Source organism: Marmota monax, unplaced genomic scaffold (genome assembly GCF_021218885.2).
Source record: "Marmota monax isolate L192 unplaced genomic scaffold, Marmota_monax_Labrador192_F-V1.1 WCK01_AAM20220418_F8-fsc00033, whole genome shotgun sequence".
Taxonomy (NCBI): domain Eukaryota; kingdom Metazoa; phylum Chordata; class Mammalia; order Rodentia; family Sciuridae; genus Marmota; species Marmota monax.
In genome coordinates this window covers 3,729,289-3,749,519 of record NW_026694282.1, presented here as the reverse complement: position 1 = coordinate 3,749,519, position 20,231 = coordinate 3,729,289, and the positions used below count along the sequence as shown (strand labels likewise).

Here is a 20,231-nt window from a genome sequence, read left to right as displayed (position 1 = left end):
GAGTTTAAGACAGAATTTTGAAGAATATACGCACACATAAAATAAAAAAGAGCCATCAGTTAAAATACAGAAAAAATTCAGAATCAGTATAATAGGGCAAAAAAGTGCATTATTTTTATGAATATTAACATAGACAATAAAAGTTATGGTGAGAGTACTATAGAACATACAAAGAAGGTAAAATATAGTTCCTATTTTTAAAGTGTTTCAAAGGTTTCATAAAGAAAAAAGTAAACAGGTATTACAAGAAAGGAATAGGCAAACATTTACAAAGGAAATATATTTGCTTCTTCTATATCCCCTATTTTAAAGGCAAAGCTACATTAAAATATAAAGCTTTGGGAATAGCAGTTGGTGGTACTATGTTAGGAGTTTGGCCTCCTGATTGGTAATGTAGGAAACGGGTCCACAAAAAAGAGTCACCCTTTAACTATAATCATTACTTCTCATGATCCAAAGCAGAAATCTGTACAATAGATAAGAGGAAACAAAACAACCAAAAAGTTCATATTTTACAACACTTCTATTGCCTTTTAATCATAGTCTGAACAGCCATTGTGATTATTTTTAAATGATAAAAGTTCGAAGGGTATCATTTTTGTAGGGTAAATCTTTGCCTAACCAGTTGAACTACTGGAGTGCAAAAAATTTATAAAATCAAATTCATTAAAAGAACGAAAGAAAGGAGTTGGGGATGTAGGTCTGTGGTAGAATACTAGTCTAGCATAGGTGAGACCCTAGGATCAATCCCTAGCACCAAAAAAAAAAAAAAAAAAAAAAAAAAAGAGAGAGAGAGAGAGAAGAAAAAAAAATCCAGAAAGCATTATTGGACAGAAACTGTAAAGCACATGAGACCAGAATGAGATTCTCTTCTAAGAGATTTCTTAGAAGCAAATAAACACACAAAACAACTGAATTCTCCCAATAGAAATCTAGGCACTGAACTCCAGAACCAAGGTATAAGAAAGGGGGAAATAAATCATGAGTAATTAATTTTTTGAAGATAGTTTCTCTAGTTTCATACATGCAGGGAAACAATATTCTCCTTGGAAAATGGAAGGTATTCTTTTAATTACTTATTTTCAGAGAAATCAAAATTTCAGTTAAAACTCCTGTTGTGCAAGAATTAAAAGCAAGAATGAATAAACGGATGGACTCAAACTAAAAAAGCTTCTTCTCATCAAAAGAAACAACCTGTGAGGTGAATAGACAGCCTACCTCTTGGGAGCAAATCTTTACCCCTCACACATCAGATAGAGCACTAATCTACAGGGTACATAAGGAGCTCAAAAAGCTAAACAGCAAAAAAACAAATAACCCAATTTAGCCAATGCCAAAGTGGGCCAAGGACCTGAACAGACATTTCTCAGAAGATGATATACAATCAATCAACAAATATATGAAAAAAAAGTTCATCATCGCTAGTAATTAGAGAAATACAAATCAAAACCACTCTAAGATTTCATCTCACTCCAGTCAGAATGGCAGCTATTATGCATACAAACAATAATAAATGTTAGCGAGAATGTGGGGAAAAAGGTACACACATACACTGCTGGTGGGACTGCAAATTGTGCAGTCAATACGGAAAGCAGTATGGAGATTTCTTGGAAAACTGGGAATGGAACCACCATTTGACCCAGCTGTCCCTCTCCTCGGTCTATACCCAAAAGACTTTAAAACAGCATACTACAGGGACACATCCACATCAATTTTTATAGCAGCATAATTCACAAAAGCTAAACTGTGAAACCAACCTAGATGCCCTTCAAAATATGAATGGATAAAAAAATGTGGCATATATACACAATGGAATATTATTTAGCAATAAAAGAGAATAAAAACATGGCATTTGCAGGTAAACGAATGGAGTTAGAAAAGATAATATTAAGTGAAGTTAGCCAATGCTAAAAAACCAAATGCTGAATGTTTTCTTTGATATAAGGAGGCTGATTCATAGTGGGGTAGGGAGAGGGAGCATGGGAGGAATAGAAGAACTCTAGATAGGGCGGAGGGATTGGAGGGGAAGAGAGGGGGCATGGGGTTAGAAATGATGGTGGAATGTAATGGACATTATTATATAAAGTACATGTATGAAGACATGAATTGGTGTGAATATACTTTGTATATAACCAGAGACATGAAAAGTTGTGCTCTATATATGTAATGAGAATTGTAATGTATTCCACTGGCATATGTAAATTAAAAATTAATTAAAAAAAAGAGACCATAATCATGCACTGCATAGTTATACTTTGGTCAGCAATGGACCACACACAGGACAGTGTTCCCATAAGAGAATATTTTGCCTAGTGATGCATAGACATCTTCCTTTGTGTAGGTACAGTAATGAAATCACTCCGGAATTTCTCAGAAAGTATCCCCAATGTTAATTTACACATGACTGAAGTACTGTACTTAAAGAAAGCTACTTTAAAAAACTGAAGACAAAAAAAAAAATCTTGAAAGTCACAAGAGAGAAATGATGCTTTACCTATATATGCCAATTTGAGTGGTAAGCTTTTTCATCTATAATTATGGGAGACAAAAAGGAATTGGCATGACATTTTTCTAGAAAATTAACTGTTTAAAAAACAAAAGCAACCACAAATTCTATATTCTTAAGAACATTTTTTGGTGGGGGAGGGTAGTGGGGATTGAACCCAGGGGTGCTTAACCACTGAGCAGCAGAATCCCCAGCCCTTTTTCACATCTTATTTAGAGACAGGGTCTCCCTGAGTTGCTAGCTGCCTTGCTAATCTGCTGAGGCTGCCCTTGAACTCTTGGTCCTCCTGTCTCAGCCTCCCTAGTTGCTGGGATTATAGGTGTGGGCCATGGAGCCTGCACAAAACATCCTTAGACAATGGAAAACTAAGAAAATTTGTTTCTAGTATACTTAACCTTAAAGAATGATTAAAGTTCATTAACCAGAAAGAGTAACATTTAGAATCTAAGACTTCACAAAGGAAAGAATTCCACTAGAATAGGTATGACTTTCTTAATTCATATTTTGATATGTAAGCAAATTTTATAACACCATCTGATATAGTGCTCAATATACATAAAGGAAATGTATGCAATAATTTTATTTAAAATACAGAGAGAGTTAAAGAATTTAACTAATTTCTGTACTTCACTTGAAATGATAAAATTCTGAAACTAGTAAACTACGATAATTTGTATGTGTAATGTAACGCCTACAGTCAACAGCCAACTCTCAGCCATTGATAGAAGTACTATATATAAGCAAGATATAAAAAACCTGAATACAATCAACAAAAAACTAATTTACATATTTTAGAATATTCTATTCAACAACAGCAGAAATCATAGTTTTATTCAAATGTTCCTGAAATATTCACTGAAGACCACATCCTGGGCCATAAAAACAAACTTCAATGACTTTAAAAAGGAGTGAAATCAGACAGAATTATCTCTGGCAATGATGAAATAAAATAAAAAATTAAGAACAGGAAAACAACAGAAATGTCTTGAAATGCTTGAAAATTAAATAATACATTCTAAGTAATTCACAAGTCAAAGAGGACATTTTAGGAAAAAAAATTAAAAATCCACAGAACTTAATGAAAAAGAAAACACAGTATATAAAATATACATGAAATACATCTAAAGTAATAATGGGAAAGGAAATTTGTAGTACTAAAAAGTTAAATCAGAAAAAAGGATTCTAGCATTGGAAATGTAGCTTTTTGGTAGAGCAATTCCTTTGTATTTTTGAGGCCCTGGGCTTAATTCTGAAAGAAAGACAGCAAGAAAGAGAAAGCAAGAAAGAAAGAAAGAAGGAAGATTCTAGGTTCCAAGATCAAGAAGCTAGAAAAATAACAAAATGAATACAAAGCAAGCAGCAAAAAAGAAAAAATAAAGATTAAAAGCAGAAATCAGTACAATAGATAAGAGGAAAACAAAAACAAACAAGAAGCTGGTTCTTGAAAAAAAAAATCAGTGAAATTGATGGCTCTAAGAAGTCTAAGAAAAACAAAAAGGGAGAAGACAAATTACTAATACCAGAAATGAAACATGAAAAAAAAAATGAAACACAGATATAACTACATAACCTGAAGCCATTAAAAAGATTACAAAGAAACACTATGACCAGTAGAATTTATCTCAGGAGGATAGATCAGCATCAGAAAATCTATTAATGTAATTCATTATATTAAATTAATAAAAAAAACTCACGACCATCTCAATAGATTCTAAAGAATTATTTAACTAAACTTAATATTGAGGGCAACTTATTTAACTTACCTAAAGAAAATATACAGTAAGCACCTTACTTAAAGGCTCACCTTAGAAACTATAACCCACAAATCAGTTGCTTATAAACCAATATACTTATCAGGTTTTTTTTTTTGCTTGTCAACTTCGATTATAATATATCGTGTTTCCTCTGATGAAAGAGCACACTTTAGTGAGAATGAGCTAGTTGGTAATTATCTTCGATTTCAGGAGCTGAAAATTTATTTTTGTGATCCTATTCTTAAAGGATATTTTCACTGAAGTGGGCTAGGAGTGCAGCTCAGTGGTAGAGCATGTGCTTAGTAATAGTGTCACTGGAAAGAGAATTTATACTGATGCACTTCTTTTATCACATTAAAAATATTATTCTTATGGTTTCTACTGTGTGTGTGTGTGTGTTTTTTGACACAGGGTCTCACCATGTTGCCCAGGCTGGCCTCAAAATCTTCCTGCCTCAGCCACCCAAATGGCTTGGATTACAGAGGCACACTACCCTACCCAGTTTATACTAATATGATTTTCAAGAAATCTGTTTGTTTTAATTTTTCTTGAAAATCCATTTTTTTCCATCACCATTTTCTATTGATATTTGAGTAGATCTATGTTTACTCTGATTTGAATATTATATAATGCACACATGTATTGAAACAGCACATTTAAATATTTGTGATTTTCCTGTGTCAGTTTTTTAAAAATACACCACAGAACTTTCTGTTCTTATTGAGACCTACAGATTTTCTTGAATAAGCACTACCTAGAAAGTGACAAGATTTGATTAGTTCCAGGGTTGCGTAGAGAAATTTTAAATAGTTTGATATGCACCAAATGGTCTCAATAATATGTTTTACAGTTTTATAGTTTTCATGTAAATACTTTTATTTAATCTTTATTCTTTTTAAAAATAAGGATTCCAGGGCTTAGATTATAAATGAATACTACGAAAAATTTTATGACAACAAAATTATACATAATAGATGAAAACATATCTATTCCTAGAAACGGACCAGAAATGACTCAAGAACAAAGGAAAAAAAAGTCTAAATAGACGTATAATAAGTGAAATCATTGAGTTGGTAATCAAATATGCTACAAAAAAAAGCCCAAGATGAGATGGCTTATTTTGTGAATTCTACTATATGTTTCAGGTTAACACTGATTCTTCATAAACTGTTTCAAAAACAAGAAAGTAATACTTCCTTGCCCATTTTATAAGGCCTATTTTACCCTGATGCCAAATTCAGTTATAGATATTACAAAAAATAACACAGAATAACGCTTATGAACAAATGCAAAAATCCTCTACAAAATAAGAACAAAATTCAGCAACAGATGAAAAAGGATGTATATTATGATGTATAATGGGGTTTATAATAGGAATACAATATTAGTTCAAAATATAAAAATCAAATAATAAAATATACCATTTTATTCAAATTTTTAAAAATCATAATCTTCTTAATAGGTATAAAAATGTGACCAAATGCAACACATTTTCATGATAAAAACAATAAACTATAAATACTCAACAAACTAGGAATAGACAGGTACTTCCTCAAGTGGATAACGGGCATCTACAAACAACCCATAGCTAACAACATACTAATGGCAAAAAACTGAATGCTACCACCTTAAGATAAGCCATAAGGATTTCTGTTCTTATCACTTGGACTTGTGCTAGAGATTTAGCCAGGAAAATTAGAAAAAGAAAAGAAATGTCTTCACACCAGAGAGGAAGTAAACTTATATATGTTTGCATATGACATATAAATAAAATAATGATGAATTTACAAAACAAAGACAAACTATTAAAATTAATAAATTCAGCAAAGTTACAGGATAATGTACAAATATCAATTTTATACACTAACAGTGAGCAAACTGAAAGTGAAATTTAATTTACAAAAGAAAAAGAAAGATTAAAATACTAGGAATAAATTTAATATAAAAGTGTAAGAGTTGGACACTGAAAAATATAAAATTTGAAAAAAATTAAAAATTAAAGAAGACTGACATAAATGTAAAGATATTATACTATATTCATAGTTGGAAGAAATATTGTCAAGATAGAAATGTTTTTCAGACTGATATTCAAATTCAAGGCAATCCCTACTAAACCCCAACTGCTTTTTTACAAAAATTCACAAACTGAACCCCAAATTACATTGAATTGTGTCCAAAAATTCTTGCATAAGAAAAGTAAACTGTATGAGTTATGTCCAAATTTCAAAGCTTATTATACAGTTATAGTTGCCATGAATGTGTAGTTCTGACATATAGACCAGTGGAATAGAAGTCAGTCTTGAAATCAACCTGTACATTTCTGGTCAACAGTTTTTTTTTTTTTTTATCAAGATTGCCAACACAATTCAATAAAGAAAGAATTATGTTTTTAACAAATTGTGAAGGGACAGCTGGTTATCCACATGTCAAAGAATGTATCTGGAGCATCATATTATACACAAAATTAACTTAAAATGAACCACAGACCTAAATATAAAAGATGAAACTATAAAATTCTGAAGAAAATACAAATATTCATGAACTTGGGTTAGGCAACAGATTCTAGATAGACATTTAAAGCACAAGCAATCAAAGAAAAAAACAAATTAGATTTCAACAAATTCTAATGTTCTGTGTATCAAACTTTACAAGAAAGTAAAAGATATAACTTAGAGAATGGGAGTAAATATTTGCAAACAGTATATCTGGAAAGGGTCCAGTATCAAAATATACAAAGAACTCTTACAAGCTGTCAATAAAATGGCAACCTGAATTGAAAAATAGGCCAAGTATATAAATAGACATCTGTTTAAAGATTTTATACAAATGTCCAATAAGCACTAAAAAGATGCTTGAAACAATTAGAGAAATGCAAATCAAAACCATAATGAGATACCATTTCAACCCACAAGGACAGCTGTAAACTAAAAGCAAATTACAGATGTTGATGAGGATATAGAGGAACCAGAACTCCTCTCATATATTGCTGAGTGCAAAATGGTATAGTTCCTTTAGAAAACAGTCTGGTAATTCCTTCAAAGGTTAAAACTAAACTTTCCACGAAATGCAAAAAATCCTACTCCTAGGGATATACCAAAGAGAAATGAAAATATACATCCACAGAAAAACCTTCTACATGAATGTTTGTAGTGGCATTATTCTGAATAGTCAAAAAGTGGAAATAATCTAATAACCATCAATAGATTCATAGATAAACAGAGATGCATATATACAACAGAATATCATTCAGCCATAAAAAGGAATGAAATGCAGGCTACAGAATGAATGAACCTTGAAACCTAGCACTTAGTGAAAGAATTCAGTCAAAAAGAATAGATATTACATAATTCTCTTTATAAAAAATAGATATTATATAATTCTCTTTATAAAAAATATCTAGAATATGCAACTACCATGTATGTATGGTACCTACAAGAAATTAAATTAGAATTGTTGCCAAGAATGAAAACAGTGTATTTCTTATACACTTTTAAGTTAAATCCTTAGTGTACTCTTTTGCCTTTTTTCTCCTTCAACCTCTCAATAAAAGAAATTCCTATTCCAAAGAGAACAAGGAAAATTGCTTTTGTGAAAATTCTGATCTGACAATCTCAGAACTTATTTTTACTAGTCATGTTATACTATATTATTTAAGAAAAATTGAAGTATTTAAAAGTTTTTGATGTACTGTCATATGTTGCTCAACAATAGAGATATATTCTGAAAACACATTGTTAGGTGATTTTGTCATTGTGTGAATATCACAATGTGTACTTACACAAACAACTAAGATGGTTATAATATCACTAGGAAATATAATTTTGGGGGACTACTGTTATAGATGTTTTTTGTCATTGACCAAAATGTTATGTTATGCATGACTATAATGAAGTGGAGAAGTTAGGTTTGTTTTTCTTTCCTGGAATGGTCTGTTGAGTTTTGTTCCATCCTACTCTCACTGGAAATGACTTTTCATTAATCATGACATGATGGTCTGTGTCGTATTCTCAACTGTACATTAAAGACTAACTGGGCTTAAAAATTGTTTTTATTTCTTTTTTTAAACAATACTTTCATGTCACTAAGCTATTTACACACACACACACACACAAACTTAGAAATACATATTTTTTCTACCATGGTGAGATAGGAAACAAAATATCATTTAACTAGGGAAGGAAGTAAGAAGGAAGGGTAGGAGAAAAAAAGAAGAAAGGAAGCAAAAGAAATGAAGAAAAATAAACTAAAGAGAGAAAGAAAAAAGAAAGAAAAAAATCACCAGGTAAAATAAATATAGGTTCATCAAATCATTTTGGGAACTCTGTTTCCCAACACCATGTTTGTAGTACCAGTGACTGTCTCTAAATTTTTAACACAGAGCTCATTTATATCTGATGTCCCACTTGAGAATTTCCAAGGGCCAAACCTGTGAAGTCCTCAAACTTTCAGTGTAATTTTAGAATACAGGTAAAGTGTGGGTATAAGGCTACCCCGGAAATGAAGTCACCATGTAATTCTAATTAGTACTTCTAGTATAACAGTAGTCATTTATAATTAAAAAATGTGTAAGTATTGTTTGAATCAAAGCACTAGATATTAGAAAATTTAACTAGAATTTTAAATTATGTGATTGTTATTTAAAATTACTTTTTAATATGATGATATTTTCTGTGTAAAATAACAAATTTCTAACAAATCATTTCACATATAAGTAAGTATCTTTAAGAATGTAGAACCAAGAAACAGTCTTTTCTTTTTTACTTGCATAAAGGGTAATTTATGATAATTAGGATAAAGGTGTAATGTGCCTAAAAATTAAGCCGAAAAAAATTTCACCTGAGTAAAAGAAACACAGACAGGTTATTGGACACATTAAGATATATAATTACATTAAAACCTTCACATTTTATACTAGTATTTGCAAGAGTGACTGAAGAATATCCTAGTTTAATAATCTAATTTATAATCATAAATCAAAATTTTAGGCATGAGTAAAAGGGTAAGCTAAATGCATTTATGAATACTGCTTTTCAAAACTAAGTAATAACATAATAGAAAATATTTTAAAAAGTTTAAAAGAAGGAAAAAGAACCTAAGCAGGAAAGAAATGCTAGTTAAGAGACTTAGTGATTTGGAGTTCCCTCCCTCTTGTAGTTAATCCCTTAATATGGACCTTACTAAAGAGGTCTAGTAATTATACTATAAATATAATAGTAATGAACTACTCTAGATTACTACCTGTTTTTCTAACTCAGACACATGCCTAACACTAATATGAATAACACGTAAAACAAAATACCATTTTTGTAATCATCTGTTATAGTTCAACCTTAAAGTTCTCTTTACCTTTATTGTTTGTTTGCTTGTTTGAAATCGCTGATCAGATATCTGCTGTTGATGGAGGAGCTTTTCATTAACTTCTTTATATTCTTTAACAGACAATTCTGCTGTTTTTTTGGCATTCTGAAGTACACTGTTTTGTTGTCGCAAAGATATAATTTGTTCTCGTAATAAAATAATGTTGGTACTTGATTTCTGGGCAGTTACATTTTTGTACTTTTCTCTGTTAACTATTAAAAATAATGTTGTTGATAATACTTTAAAATCGTATTAAATTTTAAAAGATATACTGTTAATTTCACATGTATTCTTACCTCTGGTAGGAACTACTGTATGTGAACTTTTTGGTATTTTACCATTCTTCTTCTGAAATGCTGGTTTTTTTGCATTATTATAATGAAAAATATCCTAAATTTGAAAGTTTCAGAAAAAAATGGGTTATTATTCAATAAATATGTCAAATGAACCAACATAATAAGTACTATGTCTCTTTACTTAAAAATACATATGAGTTCTGGACAATAAAATTCTATAATTCGCATTTCAATTATGGAGTGCATGAATAAAATTATTTATTTTTAATAAATAAGATAAATTAGGAGTAAATTCCTTAACAAAAACCTAATTTTAACAGTAGAATGGATAAACTGTGGTATCTTTGAACAATGAAATACTATCCACAGCAATGAAAATGAACTAACAATGCAAAATACTGAAGGAAAGAAAGACAATTTAGATTTCATAAAGTTGAACAACAGGAAATTAACCTCAACTTTAATAGAATTAAAATTATAAAGAAAAGAAGGGAAGTGATTAAGTATAGTTAATTATTTTAGGGATAGTGAGGGAATCTAATATTTTCTAAATACTTCTAAAATTTAGTCAATTTATTTTCTGACTACCAATAATATGCATAGATCTAATAAAAGTACTTAATACATTCTTACTATATGAATGATGTTATGAGTTATTTTCATTTATAAATTAATTAAGCTGCCCATAATGGCTGCAACTAAAGAAAATCCTCAATCAATTAATACATAGCAAACTGGTAATTTCTATAATCATCAGTCAATCAGCAGGTGTAACAGATTAAATGACCTTATAATTACAAAGGCTAATATAAAAGTAGACATTTCTTTACTTGGTATATATTTCACACAATCTAAAACAATAATGAGTTTATTACTATTTTTTTGGTTGAGATATAAATAAGTTACAAGTTATTTATAGTATTTACTTCCATTTTATGTATACAAGATATTAAAAAACTAGGAAATTGAAAATTATACAAAAGTGATTATATATAGTTATATATAACTATATAAATATTATAAATAGTTATAAAATTGAAAAAAGTAAAATTATACAAAAGTGAATAGTGTACTTCAAAGAAGACAAATTTTTAAGGATTCAAATTTAATCACTGGCAAAACTTATTGATGAAGCATAAGATCAAATTAAGAACAAATTGAATATTAAACAAAATTGTGTCATATACCTTTGGGGTCTTGCCATCTATATTTGAATTTGTTTGTACTAATTCCTTCCCTTGTGTTTGGATGTCTTCTGTTTGATCACTTTCTTTCTGGTCTCTTCCATCTTTAGGACTTATTTTCTGCGATGTTTCCACAATAATTGTTCCCAAATTTTGAGAGGTCTGTGTTTCAGAATCACTGCTTTTTAAAAATGGAGTAATATGGGAAGATAAAACCCCAAAATATCTGTTATATGTGCTTTGCTTCTTTTAAAAACAAATAATATTATAAATAGATTATAGATGAAGCTGTTTCATTTGGGCATTTACTGGTTCTTACTGTTTAACAGGAAAATTGGTTTAAATATGTTTTACAAAATTATAGGATCTCATCAAGAAAATAGATATTTAGCATTCTAACCAATATTAATTCAGGAAACACATCCTTTAGTATTTCCAGATTTAGAGAATGAGCCAAGCAAAAAGGTTTAATTGTTTAACTGGGGGGGTGGGGCAAGATCACTGGGGAATGAACCCAGGAGTGCTTTATCATTGAGTTACATTCCCAGCCCTTTAAAACAAATTTTTTGAGAACCTCACTAAGTTGCTCAGGGTCTTGCTAAATTGCTGAAGGTCGTCTTGAACTTGCTATCCTCTTGCCTAAGCTTTCTGAGTTGCTGGGATTACAGGTGTGTGCCACCATGCCTGGCTGGTTTAGTTTTTCTAACAGAAATTTTTTATTTATCTGTGATAAAATGTTAATCTCTTAGGCTTTCACTTGTCAATTCCAATTTCATTCCTTATGGCTATTCATTATTCAATAAAATACTTGTCAAATACTAACTATGGGCCAGGTACTCTTTTAAGCATATGGGATAAAGCAGTAAGCAAATAAGCAGAAAACAAAAATCTCTTCCTTCATGTAACTTTTATCACAGTAAGGACTGGGGGAAACCAATAAGAGGAATAAATAAAATATTAGTATGCTAACAGTGATATGATAAAGAGGAAAAAATTAATCAAGGGAGATTAGAAGTTTTGACATTGAATGCAACATTTAAGTCTCTTTTACAAATAGATGATCTTTTAACTATTATGATATTGTTACTTGTTGTTTGAGACATCTTAAAGTAAAACATTACTAGTTTCTTCTAATGTTCCTAATTCAAATGCTTTAGAGATGCTTTACCATCCTCATCATTTTTTAATGTGCTCCAGCCTAACCTTATGAAGCATTGTGTCCAGGATTTAATATTCTAAGTACTGTACACTATCAGAGGTACTTACAGAACTTCTGGTAGATGCAAATTCAAACTATGTTTAAGCTTTTCTGACATGTACATTTCAAATAGACTCATACTAGATTTAACAAAATCTTCTAAAATATTTCTACAGAGTTACTTTCAAAATTACGTATTTCTCCATTTAGGTAGTGGAAGAATTGCATTTTCCAAGTAAACTACCCTGGAATGTTTTGTATAATTATATCTTCCTGTCTACTAAGATCTTTGGGGATCTCGATTCTATACTGCAAGGTATTTTCTTCTGCTTTCAATGTCATACTATTAGCAAACTTGATAAACATGCTTTGTTGGATTCAGATATACTGTATTTAGTTTAATCATGTTAAGAAGATACAGGTTAGTCTGCTAAGAATCTGTATTAAGTACCCATGCTGGGACCAAGAAATCACTGATGCTTTCATGAAACATTCACACATTGACCTTTTATTATGTCCTAGCACTTTATGTAGGATTTATTGCCAAAACTACCAAGAATATAATTCTCCTTCTTCCTGTTTTTGAATATTAGAACCATACTTATCTGACTTCCGTACTCTTTAACCATTTGGGTTCCCCTTTTAAAAACTCAACAGAAATTGGTCAACTGTACAAGTTATTTCAATATGCTGAAATTAAGTATGTCTGGATTAGAACAGAAGAATCCATATGCTTAGGCATTCTATTATTATTGTTGATCTCTTTTGTATTATATTCTCTTTTTCTTTTTATCCAAATTTAGCAGAAATTCAAAATATTTAACAATAGACACTTTTAAGAAACTTTAAAAGCTAAATGAAAAGACCCTTGGTGGAGGGTGAGCTGGAGATGTGGGCATAATGCTTCTCTTTCTGTATAAATTTTCACTTATTCATTTTCAAAAAAATATTTACTGAATGACTACAATCTTTCATGCATGTGAAACATACTGATGAACAAATTCTATAATTTGTCACAGAGGAAACAATAAATACAATAAATTTGAAATATCATAGAGCACATTATAAGATAATAAATGTGGCTGGGAAAAAATGAGCAAGTAAGAGGAATAAATCCAGAGTACAGGAGGTAAAAATGTGACAAGGTTGCAATTTGAAATGAATTGGCCACTAGTAACATTGTAGGAAAGACTTAAGAGTAGTTAATTGTGTAGATATTTAGAGAAATGAATTCCACACGGAAGATAAATCAAACTAAAATCACTGATGTGGAAGTTTCTGCTTGCAAAATATAACAAGAAGTATAGTGTGGGTAGAACACACTAAACATGGATTAAAGACAAGGTTGAAAGTGGGGAAACTGGAAACTTTCTGAAGTAAGTCAGGCAGATGATAATGCAGCTATACAAATAATAAGAAGTGGATGGATTCTGGATTTTTAGAAAAGGAATTAATGTGAGGAATGAGAGAAAGACTGGAATCAGGGATGATTCCAAGATTTTGATCAGAGTAACTGTAGGATAGAATTACCATTAGTTAGGAAGAGAGAAATAGCATCTGAAATGGGTTAGGTGTGGTGGAGCTCAGGCATGCAGATTAAGGCTATTAGACACCCAAGTATGATGTTAAGCTGTTAAATTTACAAGTCTAAAATTCAGAAATGAGATCTAATCTAGACACATACATTTTGGGGAAACTAGCATAAAAATGAAAATTAAATATATATATAAGGATAGTATGAATAGAGACTATGAGATCACAAAGGAGTACAGAAAAAAACAAAGAATATATTCAATATATTTCAAGGACTTCAGTCCTTGAAAACAGATGGGAGGCAGGAATGAATGAATGAAACAGTGGTTAAACCTCAAGGAGAAGAACATAAAGAGTATAGTATAGAGAAGAACAAGAGGAAGTAGAAAGTAACTGTGTAAAATGCTCCTGATATGTCAAGTAAGGAAAGGACTGAGAATGGAACTCTGGATTTGCCAATGTGGTGGTGATATTATAAAGAATTATTTTAGTTTGGCTGAGGGTTTATCAATTTTTCTTTCTTTTGGTTAGTTTAGCTAATGGTTTATCAATTTTTTTAATCCTTTCAAAAAAATCAACTCTTTGTTTAGATGATCTTTTGGTTTTTTTTTTATTCTCAATTTCATTGATTTTGACTCTGATCTTAATTAGTTCTTGTTTTCTACTGATTTGTGTTGGTTTGTTCTTCTATAGGGTCTTGAGATGTTTAGATTATTTATTTAGGATCTTTCTATTCTTTTAGTGTATGAACTCAATGATATGAACATTCTTCTTATAACTGCCTTCATATTCTCCCAGATATTTTGATATATTGTATCAATATTCTCATTTACTTCTAAGAATTTTTTTTATTTATCGCCTGATTTCTTCTGCTATCCATTAATCATTCAGAAGTGTATTATTCTATCTCAAGGTATTAGAGTGGTTTCTGTTTTTTAAATTACCATTGATTTCTAACTTCATTTCTAATTTCTAATTTCATTTCATTATTATGATGTGATTAGAAGGCAAGGTATTATCTCTCTCTCTCTCTCTTTTTTTTTTTGTATTTGGTAAGATTTGCTTTGTGACCTAAAATAAGACAAAGATGCCATTTCTACTACTTTTATTCACATAGTACTGGAACCCCTAGCCAGAACAACCAGGCAAGAAAAAGAAAGAAAATTCAAATGAAAAAGAGGAAGTCAATTGTCACTATTTGCAGATGACATGATTTTATACATAGAAAACCCCAAACACTCTACCCAAGAAACTAGGAGAACTAATAAAAAAATTCCAATAAAGTTGCAGGATATAAAATCAATATACAAATATCAGTAGGGTTGTTCCATGCTAGTAGTGAATTACCTGAAATAAAATCAAGAGAGCAATCACATATATAATAGCTACAAATAAAATAAAACACCTAGGCATAAATTTAACTAGAGATGAAAAATCTCTACAATGAAAATTATAAAACACTCATGAAAAAAGTAGAAAAAGACTCACTAAAATGAAAAGACATCCTGTGTTCATGGATTGAAAGAATTACTATTTTTAAATGTCCATACTATCCAAAGCAATCCATAGATTTAATTCAATTTCTATCAAGAAACTAATGATATTCTTAACAAAACTGGGGGGGGGGGGCTAAAATTTATATGAAATATACCACACACACACACACACAGAGATCAGAATAGCTAACGCCCTCTTAAGGATGAAGCAGGAAGCATCAGGGCATTAAAGTGTCTGACTTTAAATCCTTAAATATACTACAAAGCTATATTAATCAAAACATAAACTTATTTTCAACAAAAGTGCTCAGAACATGCTTTTTTTTCAATAAAGGATGCAGGAAAAATTGGCTATCCACATGCAATTATAAAAATTAACACAAAGTGGCTTAGTTATTGAAATATAAGACCTAATCTATGAAACTACTAGAAGAAAACAGGGAAAGTACTTCAGAACATTGTAATGGAAAATGATTTGTGGGGAAGCATACTAAAACACATGAAACAGAAGCAAAAATAGAAAAAAAGAATTATATCAAACTAAAAAGCTTCTGCTGAGCAAAGGAAAAGAACATCAGAGTAATGGGACAATTACAGAATGGGGATAAGAAGGGAGGGAAGGAAAGGAAAACAACTCTTGCAATAGAAAACTAACGGCTACATTAACTCCATGCTATAATTGTACCATGCCAGTACCATGGATAGAATTAAAATCAGCTTGAGAAATAAAATTGTTATGGTCTAAACAGGTTTACTAAGAGATGTTCATAAAACATTCATTTGATGAATCTATTAATATCATTAAAACATAGGACTAAAAAGAACTGTACTGATAATTGTTGGCAGACAATTTTTGCCATGTAAGAAAATATATTTTGTTGAAGGAGTTTAAGCATCTTTGTCCATCACTGGGAATAAGAGAATGAATGAAATGAATGCATGAATAAAAATACAGACATATACTGAGAAGTTTTCTGAGCATGGGAGGGGAGTTGGGGATTATAAAAAAAATTATTCATTGTAATGTTAATAGCAAACAAATCAAATTTATTATGGTTTGGATTTTAGATATGACCCTAAAGCTCTGTGATAATGCAGGAATATACAGAGGTGAAATAACTGGACTCTGAAAGCTGTAACCTGATTAGTCCATTCTAATTTGAATGGACAGACTATAGGCAAGTGGAGCATGTCTAGAAGAGGCAAGTCACTGGGGCATGATCTGGAAAGCTGCATTTCCCTGTGGTCTCTTCCAACATCTCACTACTCCTGGCCAGCCATGAATGGAGCACCCAGCATATACCAAGACCTTTCACTATGATGTACTGCCTCAACTTGGGCCTAGAGCAAAGGATAATTCCAATTCCAACTGTGGACTAAACTTCTGATACTGTCAGGCAAACAAACTTTCCCTCTTCTCATGTTGTTTGTTCATGTATTTTTGTCAGTGATGCAAAGCTGACTTAAACAGACTTTGGTACTGAGAAATGAGGTCACTGAGGGGACTAACCTGACTGTATGGTTCAGAAGCCTTTGGAAATGGTTTGTGGGAAGAATTTAGAAAAGTTTAGAAATGCAGTGTAGAAAAGTTCAGAATGTTGTAAGCAGAGCTTAATGGGTGATTCTTGTGGGAGCTCAGAAGATCAGAATGCCAAAAAGAATGCTGTCTGTGTTCATAAGGTTTCATAGGGAATTAAGGACTCTTTGGAACTGGACTTGGCCACTCACATTATATTTTAGCAAAGAACTTGTCTGAATTTTGCCCCTGTCCTGAGACTTTGTGTTTGGCAGATAAAATTTCAAGGAAGGATAGCAGTCAGTAGTATGGATATTGCTAGCAGCTTTTAGCCAGGTTGACTGTGAAAATAAGGAGCAGAAAACAAAGCTAACGGATTTTAAAACTTGTAGTTTGTCCACATAAGTATTTATAAAACTGGGACCAACAAAGGTATGCTTGTTGAAAAGAATACAGCTCCTTAGGAGATGCTAAGTACTTTGCAGAGACAAACGCCTCCTGAAATTTCAGGAATTTGCAAGACCACATCCATTGCTCATGGATGCAGAAAAGAAAATTCCTTTGAGAAGGCATCCTACTTACTTAGGGGGGCGTAGGAAGATGATTCACCATGCAATGAGCCCAGGTATTGTATGAACTTGACACAGATTTCGGCATCAACCATATGGTGCTGATTCTGTAGGAATGCAGGATTCTTGTGTTAAGGGGTCATGGAGGCTTTCACTGAGATTTCACAGGAAGGCTTGGAAGGCCAGGTAAAGTGTAATAGGGTTATAATTCCTGCAGGCTGGCATTTGAGAGAGTGATGTGTGAAGATGTGAAGGTAAGGTCAAAGTCCAAATAGATATCCCAGAAATTAAGATATGCCAGCAATGTGGACTGTCTATCAATTAAATCTGCTGGCTGTGAGGAGAATCAGGCTAGATGAGAGCCTAGGTGCACTGCAACCAGCAAGGTCAAAGGGGTGGGACTGCCTAAGCCCTTTGGAGAGCATATCTCACAGCCATGTGTCCTAGATGATACATGTGAAGTTATGGGACTTTTGTCTAACTGGGTTTTGATTACATTTGGTCCTATCCCTTCTTTCTATTTCTATGCCTCTATTCCTCTCTTTTGGAATGGGAATGTTTATCCTGTGCTCCTGTATGTTGGATATCTGTAACTTGCTTTTGAGTTTCACAGGTGCCACAGCCAAAAGTTTGCCTTGAATCTCACTGGAGACTTTGGACTTGGACTTTTGGGCAACACTGGAACTGTTAAGACTATGGGACTCTTGGAGGTGGACTAACACATTTTGTAAGATGGACATGAGCTTTTATGGGCCAGGGATGGAATATTATGGCTTGGATATGAAGAGTCCCCCCAAAGTTCCTGTGTTAATGCAAGAATGTTTGGGAGTGAAATGATTGGATTGAGAAAGCTGTAACCTAATCGTTCCATACTAGTTTGAATGGAAAAACAGAACATGGTTGGATATGGTGGGTTACTGGGTAGAGCATATGTGTCTAGGAAGGTGGCATCGTCCTTATGGTCCCTTCATGCTTCTCATTCCTTTCTGGCTTTCCCTGAATATTGCTTCCTGCCTCCACAGAGACATTCTACCATGATGCTTGGGCCCAGAGTTATGAAGTCAACCCACCATGGACAGAATCTTCAATACCATGAGCCAAAATAAACTTTTTCTCCTCCAAGTTTCCATATTATGCGTGTTTTATACATGAAAAAACTGAGTCACAGTCAGGTCAAATAATGTGACTATAGTTACAAAGTGAGGATATTAGAGCCAAGGTTTGAACAGTGTGGCTAAAGGTTCTATGTACCTAATTGCTATAATTATTGTAAATAAGTAGAGATAGTTGAGAAAAAAAAGTATTTTTTTCCTTTACCTGTCTAATATTCTCAGAGAATCTAACAGAAGTCTAACAGAAGGCAGATTTATAAGAGAAAAGTATATTAATCTGTTTGATGTAAGTTTTACATGACAAAGGACACTTTATAAAGAAATATGAGCTAACTGTAAAAAACTGGGGAACACTTTTGCAAGGCCTCTTCATTCAGATTCCTCTTCTTTGGAGATAAGGATGGTCATTTCTACCAGGGATATAAAGGGTATCTCTAATATAAGGATCTTATGGCTTGTTTCAGGGAAGAAAATTGGAGAGTTCTTCCAGCACCTGACATTTCTTAAATTCCTTCAGCTATATTTTTGAGTAGGGTGTCCTGAACTCCACCAACAGAAGACATCAATTTTTAAAAGCTGATAATGGAAGAACGATAAAAAAGACTTTAAGACTAAGGCTGAAAACTCTGAAAGAATCTAAATGGCATGAGCTATTTCTTAAACAAGAAATAAAAGAGAATGTTAAAGATTACTAGTGTATTTTAAAATAATTTTGAATGAAAATAAAATACATTGGCAGGAAAAGACAGAAAGTTAGGGTAAAGAAATAGAATCACAAATGTTTGTGATATGTTTGGGAAAGTAACAAGGCAAGTAAGTAAAGAATTTAGTAAGAGAAAATTTATGTAGACATTTTAGTTGTAGGGATGAAAAAATAATTGTTTTTCTTCTACGCTTCATAACAAAAGACATATTAATAAGAGAAAAACAAACACTTTCATCAATGTGTATCACACATGTAACACAGAAATACCACAGTCACATGTGTATCACACCTGCAACATGGAAACAGCATGGGAGTAGCAAGGTGTGAGTAGCTCAAAGAGGTATCTTATAATTCCATCTTATCATTGCATCTTCAACAAACAATAAATTTTTAGAGTAGTGACTTGACAAAAGAAAAGAACAAAGTCCCAAGAGGTAGCAAAACTGTGGGCAGGTAAGTATGTGAGAAATTAATGGTCAATATGTGCCAGTTGGTAAAGTTTGGTATGTAGATTTTCTGAAGCCATTCTCAGGCTGATTAGGATTAAAAGTCTCCCCAATGATTAATTTTTGTCCATCCTGGTAGAGAGGGGAGGTGGAATACCTACATAAATTTACGTCCTACTTAAAGACAGGTGAGGGCTGAGAGCTTTTCTAGCTTTTCTGTTATCTTCTCTGTTATTCTTTGTTGAAGAACAATAGAGAACTATAGAATGTACTTATATATACAGGTACATAAATATATATTTATGTATTAAATGTATACTATATATGTATATATGTGTATACATACACACACACATAAAATTTGTATAATAAATATGATTAACTTTCATTTTTCTCAGTAACCAAACAACTTTCTTATATTTTGGTCTACAAAAAATTAAAATAAATAAAATCTTCTGAAGTCCCTTGAGTTCCACTGTAGGATTTCTAATTGTCTGAGAATTCTTTGCAGCTGAATGATTCCTGAGAGTGTTCTGTCAGGTGGGAAATTTAACACT

The 20,231-nt window shown here is 31.9% G+C and overlaps 1 protein-coding gene across 8 annotated transcripts in view; it reads right to left on the bottom strand.

The window, feature by feature from the left end:
* Positions 1-20,231, bottom strand: part of Cntln (centlein) — a 314,434-nt gene that overhangs the window by 74,603 nt on the left and 219,600 nt on the right. For 6 of the 8 annotated variants that reach the window (XM_058586366.1, XM_058586368.1, XM_058586369.1 and 3 more), the window contains 3 exons: positions 11,102-11,279; positions 9,915-10,008; positions 9,607-9,830 (listed from right to left, as the gene is read on the bottom strand). In XM_058586366.1, the coding sequence (XP_058442349.1) occupies positions 9,607-9,830; positions 9,915-10,008; positions 11,102-11,279 (496 nt within the window). The remainder of the gene's footprint in view (positions 1-9,606; positions 9,831-9,914; positions 10,009-11,101; positions 11,280-20,231) is intronic. The other 2 variants (XM_058586367.1, XM_046467391.2) reach the window with 1 other exon arrangement.